Source organism: Botrytis porri (genome assembly GCF_014898465.1).
Source record: "Botrytis porri strain MUCL 3234 chromosome Unknown BPOR_016, whole genome shotgun sequence".
Classification (NCBI taxonomy): domain Eukaryota; kingdom Fungi; phylum Ascomycota; class Leotiomycetes; order Helotiales; family Sclerotiniaceae; genus Botrytis; species Botrytis porri.
In genome coordinates this window covers 334,354-361,403 of record NW_024066090.1, presented here as the reverse complement: position 1 = coordinate 361,403, position 27,050 = coordinate 334,354, and the positions used below count along the sequence as shown (strand labels likewise).

Below are 27,050 nucleotides of genomic sequence, written 5' to 3'. Positions count from 1 at the left end.
CCCTTATCGCGATCGCGTTGAGGACTCTGGTCGATTGACCACTGTCTTCCAGCGCTCGCTACGAATAATACCTTCCATTATGCCTGTCAAGCCTGGTCAACATGATATGATCAACCAACAACAACTACTACTTCTTCATCAAGAAAGATCGAAGGCTCAGAAAAAATGGCTGAAACAATACCGAACAGAAGTGGCTGCGTCTGTCAGCAGCGTCTGTTCTACTTTCTGCGCAGTAAGTTTCTCCGTGCCATGTGTTCGATGCAACCGCTGATTACTTGTAGTTCCCATTGGACTCAGTAAAAACGCGAATGCAGACATACAAATATAACAACTTTACGGATTGTGTCCGACGTACATATCAAACGGAAAAATTACGAGGGTTCTTTCGTGGTGTTGCGGCACCTTTAGCTTCAGTAACGCTGGTCCGAACAATATCTTTCTCGGTCTATCAGCGTTCGAAGTATACATACTCAGCTTGGTTCAAGAGAAATTTTGACGTCGATCCATTGGTGCATATCAATACATTTGGAACATATCCTACCTTTTCAACTATTGCTTGTTTTGGGGCTGCTGGCGCCACAGCTGGATCGTTCATAACGCTTGTAGCTTGTGGGTGGATCGACCAAGTTGACAAAAACACATTTCTAACAGTATCTAGGTCCCTTCGAGTTGACGAAGCTTAGTGCTCAAGTATCAGTATTGATGGCTACTAAACGGCAAACGAGCGTTTCGGATCCTGTTAGGAATTCTCCTATGCAGAATGCGACTGCGGCAAGCTATAAAGACAAGGGAACATTTAAAACCGCTATGAACATTGTCAAGAATCGTGGGGTATCAGGCCTCTATTCTGGATTTAACCTTCACCTTCGTGAGACAATTCTCCAATCCAATATTGCTGGCACAGACTAATCTCGTCGTATACAGTTCGGGATACACTAGGAACTGCTATTTACTTTATGACTTACGAAAGTTGTAAGCAACTCTTGACTACATATACAGGGTCAAAGGGCTCAACGAGTCCTTTTGCTGTCGTTGTTGCTGGTGGTTTCTGCGGCGTAGCGAGCTGGGCATTGATTGTGCGTGAAAGAAACATATTCTTGTGGTGTCAGCCAAGCAGCTAACGATGGACAGTACCCAATCGACTCCGCTAAAAGCATTTATCAGCGAAATTGCCTGACTTGCTGCAAAGGCGAGACTGTTCAAAAGGCACCAAAAATTAGATTCTTCGACAAGAAAATGTACCGAGGCTTGGGTGTATCCATGGGCAGATCGTGCGTTGTAAATTCAATCTTTTTCTCGGTATTTGAATGTAAGTGGTTGCTATCGACTCGATGCCTACACGACTAACACGGTATAGTCATCAAGAAAAATGTAAATGCAATTCCAGATTGATGGAGTATCTGGAGATGGAGGTACAGTTTTTTGTAAATATCCTCTTTTTGTATGGCAATTTGGCGATGCACAAGCATTAAGGGAATGGAGTTTTCAGGGAGCATATAGGCTAAGGTCAAGTTTGCATGGAATAAGGAGAATTATCTGAACTTTGAGTTTGACATGAAGGCACTTGAAACGAGCAAGGCTTGCTAAATAAATGGATGGCAATAGTAGGAGATTGAATGAGGTCATGCATTCTCCGAGTCTTAAATTGGTAGTTAGTAATGAATATATGCAATTTGTCTATGAAATTGAAGCTAGGTGGAAAGACATGTATATTCAATCACTCCCCGTTCAGATACTTTCCTCTGATGAGGGTTGATCTTTGTGCAAAGAGTTATCCAACTTCTCTATCATCTGCAGCAACTTCTGCGCCTTTCTCACCCCTGTTTCGCTTTCCCTTGTCGGATGCATGTGCTGCGTGTATAGTAACGGGGATTGTGGAAGGGGGAAGTAGATGGAGTAGTGAACCTGTTGATCTCCAGATACGCATTTACATCTCTGTGGTGTGCGCTTCTGAGTACCCTCGACTCCCGGCTCTCGGTATTAGTAAGAGGTAGAAGGGATTCAGTGGAGAGACTTTCAGGTGCTCGATGATTGCGATGCAATTTCCACTTCTTACGTCATTCGAGGCGTTTTATGGCATTTTCACGTTCCAGTAAGTTGTCCTTCAGGATTCTGGTGTAGCTTTCGAAAAGCGGTTTGGCTTGTTGATGCTTTGGTAGTGCGATGTATAGATAGATAGATAGATACTTTGAGAGAGAGATGGAGAAGTTCTGGCAAGAGTTAAAGTGGGGACCAAGATTAACGATTGCTGTCTCCCTGCTGCCAATGCGTGCATTTTTGAAATTCTGTGGTTGTTCTGTGGGCTTGTGGGTTGATTTCAATGTCTTGCGATGTATATAGTAGGGTCAGATGTTGAGATGTTGGATATTGGATATTGGATGGGATATAGATCGTGGGATTTGAATGCAGGAAAATTGGGCGTCAGATATTGAGTTTAGTTTTATGAGAAGGGTGTGGATGGATGGATGGATGGGTACTTGAGAAACGAGTGCGAATATGGACTGCTGTGTGCATTTCTTCTGTCTTTTGGATTGTTAGGGAGAGGAGGATAAGATGTAGATTGTTGCGGAGTGGAGAGATGTGTGTGTATATTGGTGAGGATTGGGTCAGGCTGTTGAGTATGGTAGTTTAAATCTACACGATAGGAGCAACATCTTACGTCAGATATTTCCATGGCAGGAGTTGTATATGTCTGAGTACCAGACGTTGGTCCCAATGCTGCATTATCATAGCCTATAGGAGGGCTATAAATTTGCGGAAAAGGTATTTTGTATTACACAAGTTGAATCCACGGGGATTTTGCCCATCTCGTATGTTGTCTAGCGAGTGACTGGATCTGGAATAGACATTGTGACTGAGTCTTGAAAAGATACTTCAAATATAGGAAGTCTTCTATCAAGTCTTCTTATATACGATAGTGCTCTATCTTTGAAGTTGCCTCGATATTCTGCAGCAAAAGTAGGATTTGCCATGGAATCTAATTTTAAGAGCTGGAAATGTTGGGCCAACAAATTATGCTTCAGTTACTCAGTTGAAAGTGCCTAGACACTTGTATTTGACCCTTTGCGTGCATCTAAAACCTATAATGGGAATGCGTGACATTCGATGACGGATCAAAGCAACCCGATCTAGACCTTCCTTTCCTTCAAGGTCTTATCTATCCCACTCACCTGAATCAATGACAGAAGGTTCTGTTGAAAAAATAACCCTTGTGATTCAAGCTTTCGTCCAATTTCTCTCAAGATACTCCTCAAGCTACTGGACAGTTAGTGACTGATATGTCTCTACATAAGGGTTCATTGCCCTGTTTATATTGTACCCTGGTGAGCCACATTATGAGAGTGCGCGTTCATTGTGAGAGGGAAATTTCAGATAGAATGGAGAAACTACGCGAGTGAAATGGAGATTTTGAGATCTTATAGGCAGTATTTACCACTGAGCATGAGTTCCATGAAGCAAAGCTAGGTTGAAAGATTGTGGCAGAGAAAGATGTTGGAACTAAGGTGATAATAGACGTTTCTCTCGCCGAATGTATTTTATGCATTTTGATCTGAAAAGAGACCCCACCATAGGCTTATTGTTAGTTACAAAGTCCCTCCTTTAACCTCGCCAAATGGAATTTGACTAAGGTTTATCACAGCACATAACTTCGCTTTTCGGAGCGGCGGATGCTCCAGTTATAACCCACTGACTCTATAGCCATGGCTAGTTCGCTGTTGCCCGTTGTAGTAAGAAGAGTGGATGATTGCTGCCCTAATTGTATCGTACCACATTTATCGGTTGCCTCTTAACGTCGATTTATCACAAGATGATGAGAAATCCTCGGCGACGGCGCGAGATGAAGGGCGTCGACCTCAATCAAGCTTCTTAATGATAAGGCTTTACCACTTGTGGAGATACGCGCTACTGCGCATACGGACCGGCGAGATACTTCTCAATCAGATCTTATATGAATTGTATAAGCTCGTTGCGTAATTCAAACAAAACAAATCTGTCAATATATCATGTTGGGGGGACGATTGGCCGATCAGTAGTATCCACTACTTGAAAGACAATAGATAGCAAGCCTCGATCTACACTCGTGAAGAAGCTGACTTTAGAATACACGAGTACTGTTTTGGGCACTTTCCCTAAGTAGAGCAAGAGCTACAGCGAGATTGCATATTATTCACCTTTTTTGTAGATGCCATGACATGATGGTATCGATATAATTCTTTCAAAGGGGTAAAATATTGATACATACAAATATACGGCATCGACGAGGTTCATATATATACAGCAGAGGTAAACGGTTGATGTGATTATCGTATCAAATCAGCCTCACATTGCCCCGCGGCAAGATTATGCGGGACCTGCCATTCGCTTCACACGCGCGCTAAGATTGCGATTCGATTACCTACTGTACGCTACCCACCCCGATGACCGTTTGCTCTTTCTACAAAGTTTGCGACACATAAGACTTTCACTCTTCCATCTCAATCATTCTCATTGAAACAACACGCAAACAACCTTTTCCATTTTCTAACACCAGTACACTGGATGTATTGTTAGGACGTATCGTGATTCTCTATTTTCTAATCAGCCTAGCATAAGCTGCTGATTTCACTTTGAGAGAGTTGTTATCGTGTCTTTTTATCAGCGCTTTTGCGCACTAATCTCTTTCTTTCAATAGGTCATAAGGTTCTTATGGTAAGTCGACGATAGTACTCGATATGGTGGGTAAAAGAAGAAAAGCCCTCCTGGCAAAAGGAGTACTCAAGAATCCGAAAGCGGAAGCTGCCCGAGATGCTTCAAAGGCCAAAAAGGGTCAAAAGAGTCTATCGGCTCGAGCTGGTAAGGAAGACCGCCGTGCTAAAAAACTGGAACGTCGGAAGAAAGAGAAGAAATCATATACTGCACAAGATTGGGCAGAGCCTGCCCCAGATCATTTGATTGCCAAGTTAGATCTTCCCAAGCATAGTTCTAAGTATCAATCGTATTTCGAATTTGCAGAGAATACAGAAAAGAAGAAGAAGTTGGAGTTTCAGGTATTTAGTTTTGCAATGTGTTTTTACCATATTGACTTACGATCAGGTCACAAATGATCCCAATCCTCCACCAGGATTCACCTATGTCCCTATTGGAGATCCGACTTTGACGAATGCTTGCAAAGAATTATCGCGAGAACAGAATGCTATGATCTTTATTGTTTCGGTAAGATTTACTAACAGGCCTGTTTGTGTTAAAAGCAAGGCTACACCTACTGACTCTATATCTTTTACAGCGCTCGAAAGAAGATAACTCGAAAATTTCCGAGCATGTATTTCGAACCGGATATCACTTTCGAGAAGTCATTGTGGACGAAGCACGCAGAGTTGTCGGCGACACCGTTATTTCGAACACGACCCATGGACTGATTGAGCCAATACCAGAATCCCAAGACGAGATAAACAAACAAGCGGACGCTGCAATACGCGATCTTTTCCCAAGAATCCCTAACACTGATCGACAAAGGATTATTGAGCATGCTTTTCAAAAAGGTATCAAATTCCATGGTGAACCTACGGTCGGCCTACAAGCCGACCTTCCCTTGGCACGTCGAGTTCAGCTTGCTGTTCTTGCTCACATTCGTCATACACACACTAGATATGACAAGCTACTCAAGGAAACAAGTTGGATAAATGCGCGAAAGGCAGTTGAGCCTGTGTGTTTAGATGTTCTTGTCAAATGGCGAGGAGACGAGGAAACTGGGCGTGATCAAATGGATGAGATCTTACGAGAAGTTGTTATTATTACTGATTCCGACGATGAAGATGACGGTTCTGATGAAGACGATGATTCAGTTGAATCCTCAGATGAGGGAGATACATCCATCGGCTCTGCTGCTCTGGCCCTTCAAGATGGTCCACAGAGGCGGCAACCTTTGGGGGTTGAGCAAGGTTCCTACGCGAATGTTGCTGGCCCCTCAGACTCTATTGCTTCTCATACACGGTCTAGAGTCATGCAAAATGAAGGACTAAGAAGACCTCAGCCTCGCTTCAAGCGATACCAAGCTGCATGGGATGAGGCTGTAAACCGAGGTCAAAATAACCCTCTAGAATCTAACGGGCGAAGTATACAAGGATACGAGGCAAGTATGAGACCCACCCAACCTAACGATGCACCACATTACCAAGAGATGCCTCGACGACAAGCACCTATCGCTACATCACATCCTCATACAGAGTTGGAGTATCTCTATTGCGACGCAGAACCTCGGCGTAGTGTTCCGCCTGAACAACAAGTAGGTCCAGTATGGAGGAGCGAGGTAGAAGAAATCTTCATGACTAATATTTACAGATTCGCCATTACTACCAACAGGAGCGGGCACCTTCAAGAACGTTGCTTCGCAGAAATGAGGTAACAGTTAGACCCCTGCATGATCGCCCAGCTTTTCAACCTCCACGGTTTGATACTGTCCCACAAGTGAGCAGAGACCCAAGATCCCAAGGAGTTGTCAGAGCTTCCCCAACTAGGTCTGGATTTCAAGACTTGCTTGCTTTATCCATTGAAACCCAAAATGATAGTATAAATGTTCCACCTCGCTTGGATCGAGGTACTGTTGTTCGCGACTTGGGCCACCATCAAGAGTCGTATCCAAGACACGTGGTTGAAGGGAGTAGATTGACACCTAGGCCCCGAGAAGTCATTCTCATTGATGATGATGACAATGATGATAGTCCATATTCTAAACGCCGCCGTGTGATTGAAGATGATCATGGGCGATTCAGGCCTTATCCTTCCAGGGTGCAGAATGCCCATACCGCCCCAAATTTCTCTTACGGGGACGCCGACAGGCGTTCCGTTGCATTACCCAGATACACTGAAGGTTTGTCACAAAACTTGCCATTAGCATCTTCACGACCTGTACTTTCAGAACGAGTGCCTATTTATGATGCGCCTGATTCCAGACCATATGAAATGCATTCAAGTCTATCCAGGCGAGAAGATGAGAGGCTCTCTTACCAGCAACCTGCATCTTACTCGAGACGAGAGATGGCTGCGCCACGTTCTTATTTGACCAATTCTGATGAGACTTACAATCCTCAGCGAGTGGCTAATGATAGTATGAGAGTCGCTAAGCGTGATCAATTTATACGACAAGAACAAGTTGAACCTATTCAGAGGTATTATTTTCAAAGACCAGCGTCACCTGATATGCATGACCCCCGAAGAATTTCTCATCCTCAAATTTTGGATGGTCCTGCAGACCAAGCTTTCATTCAACGTTTCTCTCAATCTGGACTTGAATCTCCCATTTCTCGGCCACAAGATGGTCCTGTTTCTTATCAGAGATTTGCTCCAAACGTTCATCGTCAAGGAGAGTCGCTAGATCAAGCAGCTAGGTCATTCACACTTATGCGTCCTGTTCAATCAAGATCCCCAGTACGATATTTAGATAGGGCAGAGTGAGTGGGCTCGAGTAATCAAGAGTGACATGGGAATTGCTAACTTTCTTTACCTTAGAAGATCTGGTGATAGATCTGGTCCACCAGTATACTACGAGAGACGTGATCCGTATACCATTGAGCGACATATGTCGAATACCATGCGTGTTTCGGTGCCGCCAAACCCTCATTTACAGACATATCCTCGAGTTCTGCATCCTGGGCGTGAAGTTATTGTGTTGGATTAATTTTCGAGTAATTTTCGAGAGATGAGGTGTGTTGGAGGGACAGTCGAGCTTTTGGGGCTCCTGTAGTTTGTTTCCGTAATTAAGACTCACATGTATCTTGCATTGGGAGGAACTGGCGCACAATTTATTTATTCATCGGTGAATAATAGGTTTTGTATCTGGATGGAAGGTGTACATGGTGCTATTGTTTTGCGCCCCTGGCTGCGTGGGTTTACCTGCATTAGCGTGGAGCATGGAAATCGCATTAAAGGACAAAAACTACTTGCATTAGAACGGCGTCACAGAGTGGCAGATGAAAAGTCTGTTTTTGAACTTGGTAACATCGCCGAGTTGTTTCAGGAAAGCCTGTTTTAATCGGTGTCAGTACTCATGCCCTGAGGGATGAGTACAGTCTATAATATATATATACAACCGCAATTGTATGACTTTCTTCCCAGTCAGTCCCCAGTATTTAAATGAATCCATATATGCATCTGATGAATTCAATGAGTGTGAAAGTATGGTTCGGGTATCCAACAAATGCTCCTATAACTCCTTTAAATGCCCAACAATAATTCAAAACTCCTATGCCAACATTCTATTCCGTTGCTCATCTCGCTCAAGTTGTCTTGCTTTTGCCCTATCTTTACTCGAAAGTTCTGATCTCGGCACATCAGGCAAGGAATCTTTCAAAGGTAATCCCGCCGTAGGAACCTCAGTTAGCGGAACACCTGTAAGTTCTGCTTCCAAAGCAGCCAATTCATCCTCTACCTCATCTTCATCCTGATTTGACATTATCCCTCCCAACATATCGCTCACCTCCTAGAGTTTGAGTCAGTAAAGTAGTAGCCACTCACAACACGAATTAGTGCTTGCCTTTTGATAAGCAATTGCATCCGCCGTGTCTCCCATCAACTTTTCCACATGATGTAATCCTCCCATTTCCGTATGTATCCGATTCAGCACATTCGTACCTTGTTGTAAACCATATACAACATCCTTCTGTACGAGCGCGAACTCCACACTACTAGTCAATTTCTCCAGTTGCTCGAGTTGCGCATCCGTCTTTGCCAGCAAAGTTTCTTGATATTTTTTCCGTCGCAAAGCCAGGAGAGCTCGTTTTCTATCTCCTTTCGCCAACATTTCCTTTGCGATAGCGGTTTCGCGATCGGTGAGTACAGTTACACGTCGTTGATATTGGTGAAGCTTGTCCCGCTGGTTCTTCATGTCCAGGATGGCTCTTGAGTCAATGAGTCAGTGAATGCAAATTTGATGAATGAATGAAAAGCTCCTTACTTATCCTGAGCGGAAATCTTATGAGTACTGGGTGTATTCCCCATCGTTGATTTGTTGAAACTGCTTGCTCACTGTTAGAGGGATCATTCGGTGGTGTTCTGCTCCAGGACTTGAATGCTTGGAAACGGCATCATGGCGCTCGGCACTGATAAGCGATAAGAATTATTTCGCACGGGACTCACCGTTTTTGGGGGAGGTCGACATTTTTTTAATTTTCTATCATTCATACTACTTGGGAACTCGAATAACTTTGGGTGCACTGTACTCGAGGTTATTTGGAAGATTCACTATGATCTCTAGAGGTGGAAGGCCAAGTTTGAGTCAAGGACTAGACAAGGAGGTATGGACTGCTCACGGCGCAAACATGAACTCGAATTGTACCTTGTTTACTAAAAGTTTGTGCAGATATATCAAATTGTGAGGAAATTGGCAGATGAACAGGCACAGAGCCAGAAAGGACCAAAGCGTCTCACAATCTCTCTTGTCTATGATAGTATCAAAAATTCGAATTCAAGTCTAAAAAGAAGATCAAAAAAACTGCTGGAAGATTCAATTGATAGAGTGCTGTTGATGTTGAAGGAAGAGCAAGATGATAGTGATTCCGTAGATGGGGATTTTGAAGGATTGGAGGAGGAGGCGGCACCACCGCTAAAAGTATATAAGTCGCAAGCTGTTGAAGTGATATACTGACTTTTTTTAAAGGAACATAACATAATGAATAGAAGTATTACCAAAGGTTGGGGAAAACCAGCAACATTGCCTTTAATGAACCCTTCGAACGGTACGCCTTCTGCGAGTGGAGCTACTACACCTATGGCTCAACTTCAGACCAACCCTCTCGGTAATGGGGAAGTTGAATCACCGATGAAATCAGATCGACAAGCAAATGGCGAACCGAAATCGAAACGTCGGAAAGCAGAACGAGAAGTTAAAAAAGATGTGGATAGGGCACCGCCGACGGACATCTCGTTGGAGAACCTTGGGGGAGTGGATAATGTTATTGAGGAATTGAACGAGCTTGTGGCGATGCCAATGCTATATCCAGAAACATATATAAGGACGGGAATTCAACCACCCCGAGGAGTTCTACTCCATGGGCCACCCGGTTGTGGGAAAACGATGATCGCAAACGCCTTTGCTGCAGAAATAGGAGTATCATTCATACCAATATCTGCACCATCTTTAGTGGCTGGTATGTCTGGAGAATCAGAAAAGAAAATTAGGGATGTTTTCGACGAGGCAAAACGTATGGCACCATGTCTTGTTTTCATTGATGAGATTGATGTCATCATGGGAAAACGTGAGAGTGCTCAGAGGGAGATGGAAAAACGAATTGTTGCTCAAATGCTCACATCTATGGATGACATGGCTTTGGAGAAAACTGGCGGTAAACCTGTCATTATAATTGCTGCCACGAATCGACCTGACAGTCTTGACCCGGCTCTTCGAAGAGCGGGCCGTTTCAACAAGGAAATTAATTTGGGAGTTCCGAACGAAGCTGCTCGAGAGAAGATTCTTCGTGCTCTTACCCAGAAGCTTGTCTTAACTGATGACTTCAACTTTCATGCTTTGGCAAAGATGACTCCTGGATTTGTGGGTGCTGATTTGAATGATGTTGTGTCTGTTGCGGGTACAGAAGCGATGAAGCGTATGATGGAAGCTTTGAAACAACGAACTGCCTCTACCATGGAACTTGATACTCCATTGCGAAGTGCTACATCCATGGAGCTTGACACTCCGATACTGAAGGATAGCACCTCCGAAGCTCTTCTTGTTCTGAGGTCTCTCGTCGCAAATGCCGGAGGCTCAGCTCCTGACGGTGATTTTTCTATCAAATATACCGATTTTCTTGCAGCTATACCCAAAGTCCAACCATCGGCTAAACGAGAGGGATTTGCAACAATTCCAGATACAACATGGGCTCATGTTGGTGCTTTGCACGAGGTACGAGAGCAACTCGAAATGGCCATTGTCGAACCAATCAAACGACCAGAATCTTTTGCTCGAGTTGGTATCACAGCTCCAACAGGAGTGTTACTTTGGGGTCCACCTGGATGTGGTAAAACCCTTCTTGCTAAGGCTGTTGCCAACGAATCTAAGGCCAATTTTATTTCCATCAAAGGTCCTGAACTTCTCAACAAATATGTTGGAGAATCCGAGAGGGCTGTTAGACAAGTTTTTGAGCGCGCTAGATCATCCGTACCATGTATTCTCTTCTTTGATGAATTGGATGCATTGGTTCCTAAACGAGAAGACTCTTTGTCAGAAGCTAGTAGTAAAGTCGTTAATACCCTTCTCACTGAGCTTGATGGTCTAAGCAACAGAGCTGGTATCTATGTTGTAGGCGCCACCAATCGACCTGACATGATTGATCCCGCTATGCTCCGCCCAGGTCGTCTCGGAACATCAGTCTTCGTCGATCTTCCAACTCCTGATGAACGGGTGGAAATTCTCAAGGCTCTCTATAGAAAAGCACTGCCACTTGCCAGCGCACAAGAAGTTGAGGCACTAGGTCCAGTAGCGAGAGATGAAAGGTGCAATGGTTACAGTGGAGCGGATTTGGGTAACTTACATCAAGCTGCTGCGGTGGCAGCGTTGAAGAGGGAGATGAACATGGTAGCACAGGGACAGGCGACTATGGAAGATGAGTTGAAGATTGGAGGGGCGGATTGGGAGGTTGCGTTGGGTAAGATTAAAGCGAGTGTTAAGGATGCGGGGAAATATAGGAGGTTGAGAGATAGGGGAATGTAGAGCATAGATGTTCCATTCAATATTCAAATCAAGAGTCACAAATCGTGTATTCTATTGTTCTTAGGCCATTGGATATGTTTTTACATACAATAACACTGTGAATTGCATCTGCCTTGTAACAGTTTTTCTTTTCTCTTTTTAATTCTAGTTTCATTAAACAAAATTTGAAATTGCCAGCTCTTCGTGGCGAATACAATATTAGATAGGCATTTGCTCCCGGTGAGCCCGCGTCATTTCAAGAGATCTCGCATGTGGCCTGTGCCAGTGCCTACCATCTCACGTCGCATCAACTGTCTAGAAACCTTACAACATTGAACTCCATCTTCTACTTTTATATTGTCTACTGCTAATCCTCATTCCATAATCTTCAACTTTGCCAAACAACTTTTTAAAATCCCAGTGCTCCTTTCATATAAATAGGAATTCTATTCTTTGACCTTTCTCCACCCCGAAACGAGCCCCTCCAATACTGAGCACCAAATTCCCGCCTCCTTAATCTTCCACGCTCTATTGTTCAAGACCTGTCCGACTTTCCAACTGAAAGTTGCGCTAGATTGTCAATCACTACTGTCCAAATCCTCTCGAATAGTATTCTCATCAAATATGTCCACACCCATCGTATCCACTACCACTACTACCACCACAACTACCACTACCAGTCCTCCATCTCTTCCTGCAAATTTCACATTCGCTCCGTCGACTTTGTATATTATCCTTGCGGATATAGGTCATGAATCGCTTTGTGAGTCCTGTTCTTTACCTATGGTTTCGTATCTTTGCGTCCTTCAAATCATTTTGGTAAACGAATGTTGTTCGGGAAACTTTGGTTACAATTCCCATCTATTAGTCGTAGATGTGGAATCGATACCCTCATTTTATCTATTACCAAAAATCCAAAAACCGACAATTCCCTCAACCAATACACAAAAATACTTACACATAAACACCACACACTAGTCCACTGGGGATACCTCCTCACCTCTGCTCCTCCCCCCGCTACCCGTACCCCTTTTCTCACTCCCGTGACCGGCACCATCTGTACGTACATCTTTCATCTTTCTTCCCCGCCCTCTCCTCTTTTCTCCCCAACTCACAAAATCCCCAGTCCACATAACCAACATGACGGGGCCCTGGCTCTACCAATCCCCCACATTCCCCCTCGCGCACCTCCTCAAATTCATCCCCTCCCTCCTCTTCATCCTCAAAATATGCCCCATAGATACGATTCTACACCCCGCGCTCTCAGAACGTCTAGGGATATTAGGTCTCCAAGCACAGCTGAAAAGTATGGGATCCACTATCTCACAAACGCAAGCACAAGATTCGCACCCGGAGACAGGAGAAGAAGACCAAGGAGAAGAGAATGAAAAGCTCCCGCCAGAGGAAAAAGAAGAATTGGTATCACCGGAATCAGAAATTTCATGTAGAACTTGGATTAAATTTACCCTGTGTGTTCTAGATGAAGAAGGATACATTTCGTTTCCTGAAACCTCGCATCGGCTGAGCTCGAAGGCAGTGGTGGATAGTATTGAAGCGGAGGCGGTGGCGGGAGCGGGTTGGAATAGGATGAGGGGGACGGTGGGCTGGGACCAGAGTGTGTGGGTTGGGGAGTAGAGTGATGGGTGGGACGGATAGGATTCACAAGATGCATGAGATAAACCCGGTCTCAGTCACTGGTGAGATGTTGGATAATCTTGAGTGATGTAGTATCGGATCTTCTAGCGAAGCATATCGCGGTTATTCTTATAACCTAATATGGGCTGTTACATTATGTATGTCCAGGTTCTCACTCTCACAATCTCTTACAAATTTCGAACATCACATAGTAATCCAAGTACAAATCAAGATGAATTTACTTCCCACATAGTTTCATTCCAATTCAAGGTCTATTTACAAAATACAGTGTGGCTAACATCTGAAGGCCAAACTTCTCCCACCAACTAAAGTTTTCAACTCCGTATCATCCACCCATCACTCCATATATCCATCTAGTCCTGAAAAACAATCTCCAAACCACTTCGAACTTATCCAATTCCTATCAAGTAAGATACATCCTAGTAAAGATAGCAAAATCGTTTTCCCTAAATATGTATTTAGAAGGTCGATCAGATTTAAAAAGCCTCCACCCCTTCCTTCCTTCTTCCTTCTTCCACTTCCAATATGGAACTAGAGCACTAGTCATGCTCGCTCAATGTGGTATCTAAAATAAAAAAATAAAGCAAACATAATACCAATCCCCCAAATGTGTATTGACATTGAATAGATAAGTTTATCTCAATATGTAAAAGGCCTCGAATGAGACTCGAGTAAGAATTTTAGGTGTTTTATTTCAAACTGAATACGTAACAAACTTCCGAGTTGAGCAATATCGTATATGTTGTTCGCTGTGATGTAAAGTGATGATGAGCGTTCTGTCGTAGAATAAATATTCATAGTTTTAAAATCCAGCAGTGCTCTTCTTCCGTCGACCGAAGAATCGACTTGCAAATGTACTCTCCTCCTTTGCGTGAACGAAAGGTTTAGGTTCTATCGACGGAGGTGGTTCCGAGTTTCGTAAAAAGTCCGCGAGATCGCTGGTTTGAGATCTGAACTTATTTGGAGCAGGTTCGCGACTTTCATAAGGCTTGCGGACATCATTTGAGCCCGAGGTCGCTCTTGGAAGTTCGGGTTGCCGAGAATAACTTCCCTGGCTACTGCCAACAGCGGTGGGAGCGTTTAATTGAGGATTACTTGGCGCAAGAGGCGTGTGTTTTGTGAGTGCGGTGCGGGAGTTTGCAGAATGTGATGTTTTGGGAGGCTGAACTTGAGAAGTTGAGCCACTTCGAGTAAAACGTGAAGAAAAGCTGGCCTTCTTCTTAGGTGGCTTGGGAGGTTCGGCGAAAACAGACGTCATCTTAGGTGAAGGCGGTGGAGGAACATTGCGGAGGAAGTCAGCCAAAGACTCTTCTTTGATGGGTGCCGGCCTGGAAGAAGGCTCAAATTCGTCATCATCTTCCTCATCGCTGAAATCGATGGCGTATGGATCCCTAACTCTTCGTGTCTTTCGTTTCGGCATCACTTCTTCATCATCATCAACATTCATAGCACTTTGCGTGGGTATTGGCTTGTTGACCCTGCTGGCACCATTTAGAAGTCCGGTTTGCGAAGATACAGAATGGTTTGTGGATGTATAAGTAGAGGCTTGACTGTATCTAGAATCAGGTAGAGATGCATCGATTGCTTTACCACCGGCAAAACTAGACATTTGGTCGGAATCCATGGTAGATCTGAATGGAGCGACAGTTCGGGGTATACGATGACCACCGACCTCATCCGGACCAGCCCTTACAAAATCGATAAGATCTGTGATAGAATCTTTGCCTACAGTGGCATCGCGGGCTTGTAATTTATTTGGTCTTCCAGATCTACCCGCTGATGACGCTGAGCGTGTCGGAAGAGTGGCAACGGGACCTACACGGGAAATTGAGCTGCTGACGTTTCTCGGCGTTCCATTGGTTCCTTTATGAACAGTACTGCTAGTTATTGGTCGGGAAATTTCACTAGCGGCACTTGAATTCGATCGTGAGTGAATATCTTCCTTCTTGAATGGAGCTGCAGGACCTGTAGATCGAATGAAATCGGCAAAATCACCCAGTGAATCTTGTTCTATTCTTGCATCTCTCGGTTGGACATTGGCACGAACACGACTACTGCTTGTCGAAGGGCGACTGGTGCCTTTTAAAGAAGCATTATTTTTCGAAGCATCACTTGGGGGGTGCGAATGCAATCCAGTATGCTTGCTCACTGATGTTGAATGAGTACGGTTTGTAGCAGGTCGGGGGACAGGGATGGCATTTAAACTCAATGGGGAATCTGGACTTTCAATAGCCCGCATATTCTGCGGTGTCAATGTGTATTGAATGGTCTCACCTCCTCGGATCAATTCTTCAAATGATTTGGAATCACCTACACTGCTCATCGCAGAAACACCGCTTTCTTCCGATACTCGCCTTTGTTTGACACGATGAACAGAAGATGAGCTAGAGGTGGATGTATAAGACGGGCGATGTGCTTTTTGGAGCGTGTCTGATATAGTCTTGCGCGATGCTTCCTCGCCTCTAGAGCTTGTTGGTGACGTACGGCGCACCGAGGATGAACGAGGGATGTGTTTGAACGTTTCTGGAGAGTTGCCCTCTTTTACAATTGGCAAAATTGTCGGAATGTCGTTCACAGGATTGGCGATTGGACGAGAGACGGACCTTGGAGGTGGCTCAAAAGAATTTTTGGCACCTTGATGGGTCGTTTGACCATCTTGCTCACTTGCTCGAACCTTTGAGTTTGAGAACCCACTTGATGACCTGCCCTGACTAGATTGTTGTCTGGCCGAGCCTTTTATACCTTCTCGATAATTCTGCGGGGTAGGAGGAGCAGCGAGCACAAATGGTGCCGGCCTAGAAGCGGCCGGCTTAAAGGAAGGGTAGTTTTGAGACGTAGGACTGGGATCTACGTCAACACCTTGCATCGCAGCCGCTAGCTCTGATGGTACCGCTGTCAAAGGAGACTCTTCACCAGCCACCTCTCTTTCATCTACCTCTGATATAGAATCGGCAGTTGTATTGAGAGGCAGTGAGCTCAAAGTAGAGCCAGTTCGACCTAATGGAGAGCTATTGGAGCTTCTTAGATGTGGGCTTGTACCTCGAGATGAAAGTTCCGAGACGATCGGTGAATGAATACTATTAGGTCGAGACATCGAGATACCTCGGCCTGCAAAGAAATCAGTTGCGTCAAACGAGCTTTTGCATGATCCGGTTGTAGGACTCTTCGCTGTATTGACATCGATCAGGCGCAAGGAATGAATGCTTGTTGATCGGAGACTAGAGCGTAAAGAAGATTCTTTGTCATCGGGAGAAATACGACCACCAAACGAGATACGTGACGAAGTCATGATTTGCGGTTCTTCTTCGACAAATTCATAATCAGAATCTATATCCTTACTGGTGTCATCCAAATTCATAGAGCCATTTGTAGGCTCGTACATCGATTCGGGTACAGCACTCTTTGTTTTATTTGAAACTTCCTCAATTTCTTCCCCTGCATCTTTCTCTGATTCCGCAGGTGTGATCGTGCCAGTTAAGACCGGGACTCCACTTTGCTTCGAGCTGACACAATCCTCCTGGTGCGAATTTGCTTCCTTGAAATCTTGGGAGAAAAGTGACGTAAAAGTGGATGGATTTGGAGGTGGTAATGAATTTGCACGTTTCCTCGATTTCATAGGAGAAACGGCGAAAATGGGAGTTGGTGGTTGGGAAGAATTGGGTGTGGGAAGATTGTGCGATGCATTCGTGAAAACAACCATACTCTTCGGTCGTCGAGACAATGGCAGCTTTCCCGTCTCTGAAGTCGCATCATCATCTTCATCGTCGCTTTGCGGGGCTAGTCCTGGTACTTCTATTTCCCTAACATCATCCACAGACATTGGTAAAGGAATAATAGCAGCTTGTTCGTGCTCGGTCTGTGCGTTCAATGCTTTCTTTTGTGATTGCTTATCATCGCGGAGAGGTACGCCAGCCACTTGGGCTAGTGCCGGTACAGGTTGTGATAACTTGTCTACTGTTCCTGTCGAGGGGAGGTGACCCATTGACACTGGACTTATGGGCGAGCGGATGCACTTTTTCCAACCTCTCCAAAGTTTTCCCAACTTTCGATCTAACGCGACCCGCTCCATATCGACCTCCTCTACAACTACACGTTCTGCAATATCAGTTTGCCTGATCACGCCATCCCGCTCATCCTTCTCATACTTCATTCGAAGCCGGGAATAGGCTGCTTGTCCTCCCACAATTAGGATTTGTTCGCCCATGAATTCCAGTATGGATGTCAAGAAGATAGCAACAGCTGGAGAAACGACTCCAGATTCATTTTCGCGGCCCCCAAATTCCGAAGATCCATTGAGATGCTCTTCAGCTGTGTGTCGATCCTCATCCTCTTCTTCCATATCTCCCAATGATGAATAAACCATACATCTCAATCTCGTGCGCTTCCACACCAGTTCGAGATCCCAATCTCGGCTAGATTGGCCTTCCCTCTCCGATGACAACAATTCATCATCTTCACTTCCTCCCAAGTATTCTCGGAGCTCGGCATCCGCTCCGCTAACCGCATCACTAGCCAGCCTTGACTTTAAGACCTCGGCAACAGCCAGGCGTAGTGATACCAACGAAGTTGACTTCGAAACCGAGAGAAAATTGAACACAAGTTGGTCAAGAAATGTGTTGACAAGTTTCAGAGCAGCGGGCGATACCAATGCCGTTTCTCCAGAAGGCTCAATGCCATGTTGATCGAGCCAAGCATCCGCACTACTATCATGGTCGTTTGTAACAATCTGTGAAGCTGCTGAATGCGCAATGAAGACTGGTTCTGGTGAAATTGAGAGAGGTGGAGGTAGTAGGCCTGCGTAAGTGCTCGCTGTTGAATGCTTATCGCTCGAAACGCTATGTGATCTAGCAAGTCGCGGACTTGGGCTCTCCATTCGTGCAGATTGTTGTGCCAATCGTGAATTGGACATAATTAATGTTCGATTAGACTCGGTTGGTATCCTTGATCCTCCCCCGATCGATCCTCCAAGCTGTTTATTTATGACCAGCAAAAGTATTAGTGAGTGGGAAGATGGTCAGGATAGGGCGAGTCGAATGACTGTAGTAAATTGATCAAGTCGAGTGGGACATTGAGACAGTGTGGTCAAATCTAAGCAAGCCCCCTGTATTGAGAGCTTTTCGACATAAATCAGTATAAGCAAAGATATGTTAACAAGACGAAAACATATGATAATATAGATATGTGAATATGTGGACATGTACTGTAAGACTGTGGCAGTTGATTCAGAGGGGGCTCGTGTAGGCAGTCAATGCACAAGGACTGACTCGGAGGTGAGGCAATTCATACACCTCGAATCACATACAGATTGAAAGCTGGAGATTGTAACACGGGGGGGCCATCCAAGAGGAAGGAGTATTATGACAATTGAACTGAAGTAAACAAACTGGGAAAGAAAATTAAGCATAGGTATCTAGACGCAACGTCCCAAATTGAATACCCACAAAACGGGAAGAGTGGTGGTGATGAAATGGAAATATAGTTTTTTTGAGCGTACCTGAGTGATGGAGCAAGATCCAAAGAGAGAGGGATTCGAATGTTCCGAGAAAGGAAACTGCCAATGAGATATTTTGGGGTCCAAAAAGCTCTGGAATGTTAAGGTCAATGACAATGAATAATGATGGTTATATTAGTTATAAGAGATTAAAATGTAGTTGATAAAGTGTTTTTGGTTTTGTGTTTGTTAATAATGATAATCAAGGAGAAACCCTTCATCCCCAAGAGAGAATGAATTATCTGTGGATGATCGAGAGACTCCAGGAAGAGAATTCAAGATCGAAATCAAATCAAATCAAATTCAAATAAGGATTAAGTTCAGTAATCCAAATGGACTTTTTTTTTCCCTTCCAGCGAGGAACCAGCGGGCGGGAGCAACTAGACAAGTCTAGGATCCGTATTTTACCCCTGTACTCAAAGTACTACGGAGTATAAACTAGATCCTGAGTGTTGCTGAGTATGATCACTGGTGTGTGAAATGTCAAACATTCAGGGGGTGCATGCTTTTTCATTTGAGGCGTGGATTTCTAGATATACGGGGGAGAGTAAGTGTGCTGCGTAAGGTGGAGAATAGGAGGAAGGAATGAACCATGCCACACTATGGTCCATATATTATGGGGTGATTTGTTATTAGAAAGCAGAAAATGACAATTACCGAAGTATCGGGTTGTAACTTATATTTGGCAATGAGGGAGACTTAGTGGAGTCGAGAAAGTAAAAGGGTGGAGCGATATAAAAATTGGGCTGTGAAATGGCCATAGTAATAAGAGCTACAGTGTCGTCGGTATTGCAGTCGTTGCTGTTACTCCAGTATATTCGTAATGCAATGCTTTACTACTCTCCTTATCTAGGGACTTTCAACAAACGACGATCCGACGTCCGGATCCGGAACACTTACGAAGCTACCTTGAGTATGTGTAGAGCATCTAAAGATACCTAGATATACATATAGACGCATATACACATATACATATATACTTACACATACATGCATACACATACATGCATACCTACAGTTGATGTATGACTGGCTATATGAATACTCTATGTGCGTCAAAAGGCCCCCCCAGTCGTCAGAGCTGAAGCTGATAACTGATTAAAAGGATTCTGGGGAAGGCTTAGCACTGTTTTAGGCAATACAGAGCGGATAACGTACTAAGCACGCAGACGCCTCTCTACAAGGTAACAACCCCATGGCAAACTCTTTTTAAAGTAATCTAATAAAGTAACGTCGTTGGTAAGAGAGAGTACAACAAATATTGATTGATCAAATTTGATTCTCGACAACTCGTTACACATAAGCGAAAACATTCATTCGACAAGTCTGGTCAAACCACAAAACCTGGAACCATACAGATACCCGTTGGGGCTTTTGTATCAGCTTGACGTGACAACAGTCGAGGATATCAGATATCTCGATTAATTGGGAAATAGAGTACTCTGTATTGATACTCCACTGAGTTTAATGATCTAACAAGTATCCATAGATTCTACTGTAGCTACTTGGTGGATGAAGACAGACTATCGCCAGTCACTTTGATATCCCAGTAATCCATTCCCATCCATACATACACCTTGAAGATCGTCAGAACAAATCTTGCGGAATTCTTACGTGATCTGGACTGCTCCGTTGGAGTCTTTCAAACAAGAGAGCTGAATCCGGTTACTGGTATCTTACTTGTTACTCAAGAAGGAAGTACATTCGACTCCTTTTCAAACATACTTCCGGCTTAGGGACGAAACCAAAGAGAACTACCGGTGTTAACACGAATTGTTCCTGTTCATCCTCGGCAATCATAGAAACGATCTTCAATGATCTATTCGAGGCGACTTCTAAGTTCCAACAACCGTCATAGAGTTTGTTGGCGATGATTAAAGCTTCTACATACTCGGGTCATTCCTTGTACCACTTAATCATCGTCATGATATCAAACACTATTAGATCGGATATAGTGTTTTAACAAGTCAACATACATACCTACTTGTTGACAACCATGTCTATATTACTGGTAGTATTCAAGGGGGCTTTCTGAGGCTGCAACATTCTGTTTCAAGAAAGATCAGCTCAATGGAGGAGTGAGGTTGTGCAAGAAATGATTTAGCTTGCGAAAAGCTCCACGATGTTGCAGTAGCTTGCTTGCTTGCTTGTAGCTCTTTTTTTAATTTTTTTAAAAAAAGACCTTTACACCTGCATATTTATTCCATGCACCAATATACTCCACCTTTCCTTATCAGTGCAGCATCTTGGACTGACTTCGTGCTCGCCTGCAACACACATTCAATTTCAATAATGAAACATTTCTTAACTAAGACCTTTAGTAGCTCATGTTTCTTTTTTATTCCCCTCACTATCGGACCACTTGCTAACCCTTCCTTTAACGTTCTTCGCGGAAAGTTTTCTCACTTTGCTTTTTTGGATGTATGCAAGTCAGCAGCCGCAAGAAGCAATTTGTATGGTGGACCATGGCAATCTAGCAGGGAAAGAATCTCTTAGCGACATGCCAGCATAAAAAGCACTAATAAGGCGCAAAAAGGAAAGAAAAGAAAAATGGATTTTGAACTAGACTAAGAACGATGTACCTCCAACCTACTCTGTACATGGACTTCCATTTATATCCTTGCGCCGTATGCTTGCATCGATGACAGTAACCCGATCACAAATGGAGTCATCGTGGCCATCTTCTAGAAGGCTTTCGGGCGACAGCCTTCATTCAGCTACATATAATACTTTAGATGTACCAAAATTCCCATCACATACACAGGGTCCTAAAGCACATCACAAATTCAGCGCAAAGTCAATACCGTCCAATGATAATTTCCATAATAAATCTTGGTTCGTGCCTGTTAATATATTCGTACCTGCAAACAAGTATATCACATACTTGCATGTCTACCTACCTTCATCTTATTCACAGTACTCGTCTCGGTCTTATATCTTATGGGAGTACATATCCCGTGTCTGCAATGGGCGTCAGGCTAATCTCGGGGCACAGTAACTCATCGATTACACATGCATACCCATTCCTGCCTTTCCTACCCTACACCCTACACTCATTACCTGGCAATTCTACGGCTTGCTGATGAATTATCGAGTTACACAAATCTCACCCGCAAGGCAGATAGATACCCGGTTTTCACTCCTTTATGAACTCGCCGATCACGGCTACAGCGTCTAGATTCGATTTCAATCATTCAACACTTTGAACGGTACTCGCTTGAGTTGATATTGATAGATTCGCGAGGTTTTAGAAGAAGCCAAATAAAAACCCGTTCCATTTTTAGATACAACTTTGAAATGAATAGAAATCCAGCTTGCGCAACATCACCTAATACATTAAGTTTATTCTTATTGTCCTTGGTATTCTTGTCCATCTGTTCATTTCACGGACATCGCCCATGACTATATCAATCGCAATCGATAAGGTCGGTGCACGAGGCATTTCCCCAGATCCAAAGATGCTCAGGTCCCTTATAACTCCAGGATCAGACCCAACTCAAAAGACCATTCCTTATACCCCGCTATAAAAACACTGGTGCGGAAACGCTCCCAACTCTCCACTAACTACTAGGTCAATCATCAAAGCACAGCTCTCCTCAACATCTCACTCCGTTCCGGATCATCCATCGTTAGTGCCTTGTACTCCATCTGTGCTTGCATATAACAACCATCTTTCGTTCCTTCCATGTATGCTAAGTGCCAATAAACTTCGTACTTAAGTTCGTCCTCCTCTAGCATCATCTGATCGTTGAAATCTCGGACGATTTCTTCAATCTTTTTATCTTCGTTGGCTGTATCAGTTCCGAGTCTCATATTGGTCAATGTGTCCAACACTTCGTTGAAATCATCGACGACAATACTGTTGTCTCCAGCCGAGTATACTCCACAATCTTCGAATGGTTGAGATAAGGCACTAATTCGGCCATCGTGGACCTAATAGATGTTAGTGACTAATCAACAAATTCATCCTTCATCCACACCCATGACTAGTGTGAGTACGGGATGGGGATTCACAACCACAAACTTACACCGCGAATATAAGCCTCCTCCACGGTACCAATCGGAAACTCCACCGATTCCATCTCGATCAAGCGATCACAATATGAAGCCCGAATCGCCAGTTCTCGCTGAGCCAAACAATCTACACACCATCTAGGAGTCAGCAAGAAAAGAGTGAATGGATCAAGTTCTCCATCTTGATAGCACGGAACTAATTGTTTGTCTCGAATATCCATTCCGTCATCGCGATAGCAGTGACTGCACGCGCCATGAAGATATTGCATGGGGTTTTGAAACTGAGGCGAGGTATGAACTTGAGTATGAGCCTCTGATTGTCCGGCGTGGGGCGAAATCTCCAGGTCCATTTCCATCTTGAGGACTAATGCGGTAGTTTTGTTCGGTCTTATTTTTTGTTTTTGTTTGTTTGTTGGATAATTGTGTGTACAAGTGTAAAATGATAATCTTGCGCAAGCAGACATTGGAAGATTGTTTGAGTGGTCGTAGTCATTTATAAGAGGATTCAAGATCATGCGGTAATTGGGAGGATGGCTATGTTTATATATGTCCATAAGCGAGCGTACCCAACGACGATGGTGAATCAGAACGAAATTCTAATCAGTGGCCTGTTTTCACTCGAGCGCGATTGCCTAATTTGACGCTAGACACGTGGCCATACTCCATTTTCAAGTATCTTCAGATGAATTTGGTTCAAGGGTTGAAACCCTTCCATTACATGTTTCAAGGAACGGCGAGTGAGGCGTATATATATTGACATGACGTAATAAATTGTTTTTTGCCTTCATTTACTGTTTGTATGGATAGACAGCTCTAGAGGAGAGAGGAATTGGCCTCACAATGAGGCTTCTCTGAATGACTTGAAGTCTCTACCCAGACAATCGGGTGTTGGTAATGGGAGCTTTTGTTGTCATTATTAGCTTTATGCAGGTGAATACGACGGTACGGTCACTTTGTCCCAAGTTGGCAATTTGCAGTTCATTGATCAAAGCATTCCGAAAGGATAGAAGGATCTAGGAAAACAAGGATACACTTCACACTTCCGACAATGTCGTAGCCATGGTAAGATCTTACATGGTAAAATGAACGTATTCATTGCAAGTGACGATTTCCATCTACGTAGACATTCTATTTCCATCGTCATTCATACTACGGCGCGTACGAAGATGTCATTCTATACTACGAAAGTTGCATCATCGCTATACGGCTCTATCTCGCATTCCCTCATCACCCATCAAAGTCTCGCAAAATCACACAGCCCCTCTATCACATCCTTAACATTCTCCCAAGGTCTTCTTCACCGCCTCCCAAATATCCCCATGTACCTCCTCCACATTCCTACTTGCATCAATCTCAGCGAGCAATCCTCGCTCCCTGTAATGCTCAATGACAGGCCCAGTAGCAGAAACATGCTGACCAAATCGCTTATGCATAATTTCAACCCCATCATCAATCCGGCTCGAAGATTTAGCTCGAGACAAAAGTCTCTCTTGCAGGATCTCCAGCGGACAATTTAAAGAGAGCACGAGAGATGGCGCACAGATTGTAGATTCGAAGAGAGCGATGGGGTTGAGACTGCGAGGGAATCCTATGTTCTTATTAGTACTTGAAAATCCACACTCAGTACTTGATAAAAATGACTCACCATCGACCAAAAATACCATTTCTTTTCCCGGCTCGATGTCCTCGCTTCTTCGTGCAATCGCTTCCTGTAACATGGATACAGACATCTCGGGTGGACCTGTCCGACCTTCGGCCATGTTAGCTCGGATGATGGATGCCCATTTACTAGATGGTTTTTGCAGCTCTGAGCGTAGGATATCGCCGATGCTGATGTGATGGATGTGGCGATGAGGACTCGATAATTGGGTGAGGAGCATACATTGGGTTCCCTTACCGACACCAGGGGGTCCGAGGACGAAGATGATTTTCGGGGATGAGGTCATTTTGATGCTGGGGAATGTGAGCGGTAGAAAGAGTAAGACTAGGTAAGTTTGGTTTCGAGGTGAGATCTTCCGGCCTTCTGAGAGGCAATTTTGTTTCTTCGTGTGAGGGTCAGGGTCAGGATGTTGCTAAGAGAGCTGTGCTAGAATGCGGTCGTCACCAGTATTTATACCAGGAAAGGTTTCGCAGTTGGGTATCTGACACGGTGAATATAATCATATTTGTGGCCGAAGTAAATCCATTTAGTGCCGATATCGGTAAACATTCGCCATCCAGCAGGATAAATCGAAAGGTTTTGAATGTGAAGTCGAAAAGTGAATCATAAGACGAATCAAAACCATCCCATTTATGCCATTTAGAGCTTATAAGCGAAGGGATGAATCGAAAGAACTCTTCCCCATTACAAAAGTTTCAGAGATCGAATCCAGTCACATTAAAGAGCACAGAGATATGAGAACCAGTTCATCAAGCAAGATATGTAGAAATAAAAACAAAAACCCTGCCGGCCACCGATAGAACTGGGGCGAGAATTCCTCGATGGAGTCATTGGAAGACCTGGGGTAAAGCAGGCACCTTGCTAGTATGCTACGAGACGCCGGCATACTCTTCTTCTTTCACATTGGGCATTTTTGTCGACGAAACGATGGGGCTGTTTGTGGTTACGAGGAAGATTGATCTAGATTCTGGGGATGAGATGGGATTCATGTGTTGGCATTCGAGTTTCATTTTGACTAATGATTGTGGTCTGATGGTCTGTAGATGTAGAAGGGAATGGGGTATCTAGTATATTTCGACCAATTTGTTGTATGTATTTTCTATGTGAGGATAGTTTGTATGAACGGTTGTATTTTGAACAAAGGAAATGAAGATTCTTCAATGACATTGTAATCTTCATTCCTTTGTTCTAAACGGGGTATAAGGGCCATACATTTGTTTTGTTCTTTCAAAGGTTCGTTTATCTTCCATTCACGGGGTAATTGTATGTTCATGATCATTGGTAAAATTGCAGAAATCAAGGCTTCGTATAAATTTGTGCGAAAATATTAATTAAGTGTTTAGTTTCCAGTACCATTCAAGACTAATCTCCTTGGGTCGTAGGTCGTTAAATCGTATGGTACATTTCCCTCGTTGGATTGACTAGGAAATTTGCAAAAACGAAGGTTGGGAACGAAAGCAGTGAAGTGATATCGCAGGACATTCAAGTCAAAAACAAGAGCACTTACCTGGGCCAGATGGACCAGAAATCAACTCGAAAGAGGGAGAAGTGAGGAAGAGGAGAAACAAGATCCGGCGCGGTCCAGCCGCATGACGTTTCCTCCGCCTTTAATCATTCATCCTCATAGATGCGTGTTGGCTGCAGTGCCCATCCTCATCATCTAATCCTTCGTATCGCGCTTTTAGCTTCCTCTTCCTTTCTTCGTGTCTTTCTCTCTCCTTCTGCATGAGCTGCTCATGGAGTTGATCTAACGCTCGTTCTCTATATCTCATCTCTTCCAGTCTGTTAGCCTGAGAAAGTCTCCTTTTCCTCTCTAGACTGATTCGTGCAGCCACCCTTTGCTCCTCGTCAAGATCGTCGACTGCCTGGTTTGATTCGTCAGCTTCGGTGTCTGGGACGTCCTTGTTCAATGCTCCTTGTAACTTACTCGCTGCTGTAGCTTCTCTCGTGAGTGGTCGTCGGATTCCATCTATCCCCACAAATGTCAGTGTAGATGTACTCCCAAGATCTTCTTTGATTCTGCAAGAGTCACACATGCGATCGAGGTGCTCTACTCCTTCTGGCTCCAAGGTGATGAAGCAGCCGGCTTTCATATTTTCACTGGTTGCCCACGGGCAGGGCCGAGAAATCATGCGTGGGCCCCAGTGATTGCAGGAGAAGACTACGCTGGTACTTTGGCACATGCTTAATGAGTTGGAAGTGTGATTGGAAGATACAATTGGCAGGGGATAACAGGGGAACGACATAATGGTACAGATCATATGTGTATGATATCCTCTGAAAAATTTGTTGCATTGTCCAGTACTTGAATCGACTCTGTGTCTCTATTTGTTCAATGACTATACAACCGCGCGTGTATCAACATACAATGGGCAAAGTGAAATGAGTAGCTATCAAGTCATGTCAAGACTTGAATATGATCCAATGTCTCCAATTGACAACTAGATCAATAAATCACCTGGCGGATGCCCAAGAACAACGGTCAAAATAAAAGAAGAATGGTCTCAAGTAAAACCAACTCTTATTGTATAGGAGGCTAGACTTCCAGCGAAAGCTCTTTCACTCAACAA

At 44.0% G+C, this 27,050-nt stretch overlaps 9 protein-coding genes across 9 annotated transcripts; 4 read left to right on the top strand and 5 right to left on the bottom strand.

Annotated features, from left to right (window-relative positions):
- Positions 1–79: 79 nt before the first annotated feature.
- On the top strand, positions 80–1,392 carry EAF01_010330 (uncharacterized protein; the record flags this gene model as incomplete). Its single annotated transcript, XM_038918587.1, has 6 exons — positions 80–232; positions 282–609; positions 659–868; positions 925–1,076; positions 1,132–1,309; positions 1,358–1,392. The coding sequence occupies 6 exons, from the start codon at positions 80–82 to the stop codon at positions 1,390–1,392; spliced, it is 1,056 nt and encodes a 351-aa protein (XP_038765812.1).
- A 3,320-nt stretch (positions 1,393–4,712) lies between these two features.
- Positions 4,713–7,654, top strand: EAF01_010329 (uncharacterized protein; the record flags this gene model as incomplete). The annotated part of the gene is made up of 5 exons (XM_038918586.1): positions 4,713–5,027; positions 5,074–5,193; positions 5,264–6,262; positions 6,319–7,427; positions 7,486–7,654. The coding sequence occupies 5 exons, from the start codon at positions 4,713–4,715 to the stop codon at positions 7,652–7,654; spliced, it is 2,712 nt and encodes a 903-aa protein (XP_038765811.1).
- Positions 7,655–8,218: 564 nt separating this feature from the next.
- EAF01_010328 (uncharacterized protein) lies at positions 8,219–8,973 on the bottom strand (the record flags this gene model as incomplete). Its single annotated transcript, XM_038918585.1, has 3 exons — positions 8,219–8,455; positions 8,510–8,873; positions 8,930–8,973. The coding sequence occupies 3 exons, from the start codon at positions 8,971–8,973 to the stop codon at positions 8,219–8,221; spliced, it is 645 nt and encodes a 214-aa protein (XP_038765810.1).
- A 245-nt stretch (positions 8,974–9,218) lies between these two features.
- Positions 9,219–11,680, top strand: EAF01_010327 (uncharacterized protein; the record flags this gene model as incomplete). Its single annotated transcript, XM_038918584.1, has 3 exons — positions 9,219–9,269; positions 9,335–9,583; positions 9,632–11,680. 3 exons carry the CDS (start codon positions 9,219–9,221, stop codon positions 11,678–11,680), a joined length of 2,349 nt encoding a protein of 782 aa, XP_038765809.1.
- A 332-nt stretch (positions 11,681–12,012) lies between these two features.
- EAF01_010326 (uncharacterized protein) lies at positions 12,013–13,512 on the top strand. Its single transcript, XM_038918583.1, has 3 exons — positions 12,013–12,422; positions 12,638–12,718; positions 12,786–13,512. The coding sequence occupies exons 1-3, from the start codon at positions 12,284–12,286 to the stop codon at positions 13,292–13,294; spliced, it is 729 nt and encodes a 242-aa protein (XP_038765808.1). The 5' UTR covers positions 12,013–12,283; the 3' UTR covers positions 13,295–13,512.
- A 605-nt stretch (positions 13,513–14,117) lies between these two features.
- On the bottom strand, positions 14,118–18,224 carry EAF01_010325 (uncharacterized protein; the record flags this gene model as incomplete). Its single annotated transcript, XM_038918582.1, has 1 exon — positions 14,118–18,224. The coding sequence occupies one exon, from the start codon at positions 18,222–18,224 to the stop codon at positions 14,118–14,120; it is 4,107 nt and encodes a 1,368-aa protein (XP_038765807.1).
- A 4,161-nt stretch (positions 18,225–22,385) lies between these two features.
- On the bottom strand, positions 22,386–23,176 carry EAF01_010324 (uncharacterized protein; the record flags this gene model as incomplete). Its single annotated transcript, XM_038918581.1, has 2 exons — positions 22,386–22,739; positions 22,835–23,176. 2 exons carry the CDS (start codon positions 23,174–23,176, stop codon positions 22,386–22,388), a joined length of 696 nt encoding a protein of 231 aa, XP_038765806.1.
- Positions 23,177–24,094: 918 nt separating this feature from the next.
- EAF01_010323 (uncharacterized protein) lies at positions 24,095–24,766 on the bottom strand (the record flags this gene model as incomplete). The annotated part of the gene is made up of 2 exons (XM_038918580.1): positions 24,095–24,408; positions 24,466–24,766. The coding sequence occupies 2 exons, from the start codon at positions 24,764–24,766 to the stop codon at positions 24,095–24,097; spliced, it is 615 nt and encodes a 204-aa protein (XP_038765805.1).
- A 1,321-nt stretch (positions 24,767–26,087) lies between these two features.
- On the bottom strand, positions 26,088–26,573 carry EAF01_010322 (uncharacterized protein; the record flags this gene model as incomplete). Its single annotated transcript, XM_038918579.1, has 1 exon — positions 26,088–26,573. The coding sequence occupies one exon, from the start codon at positions 26,571–26,573 to the stop codon at positions 26,088–26,090; it is 486 nt and encodes a 161-aa protein (XP_038765804.1).
- Between the last annotated feature and the right edge of the window lie 477 nt (positions 26,574–27,050).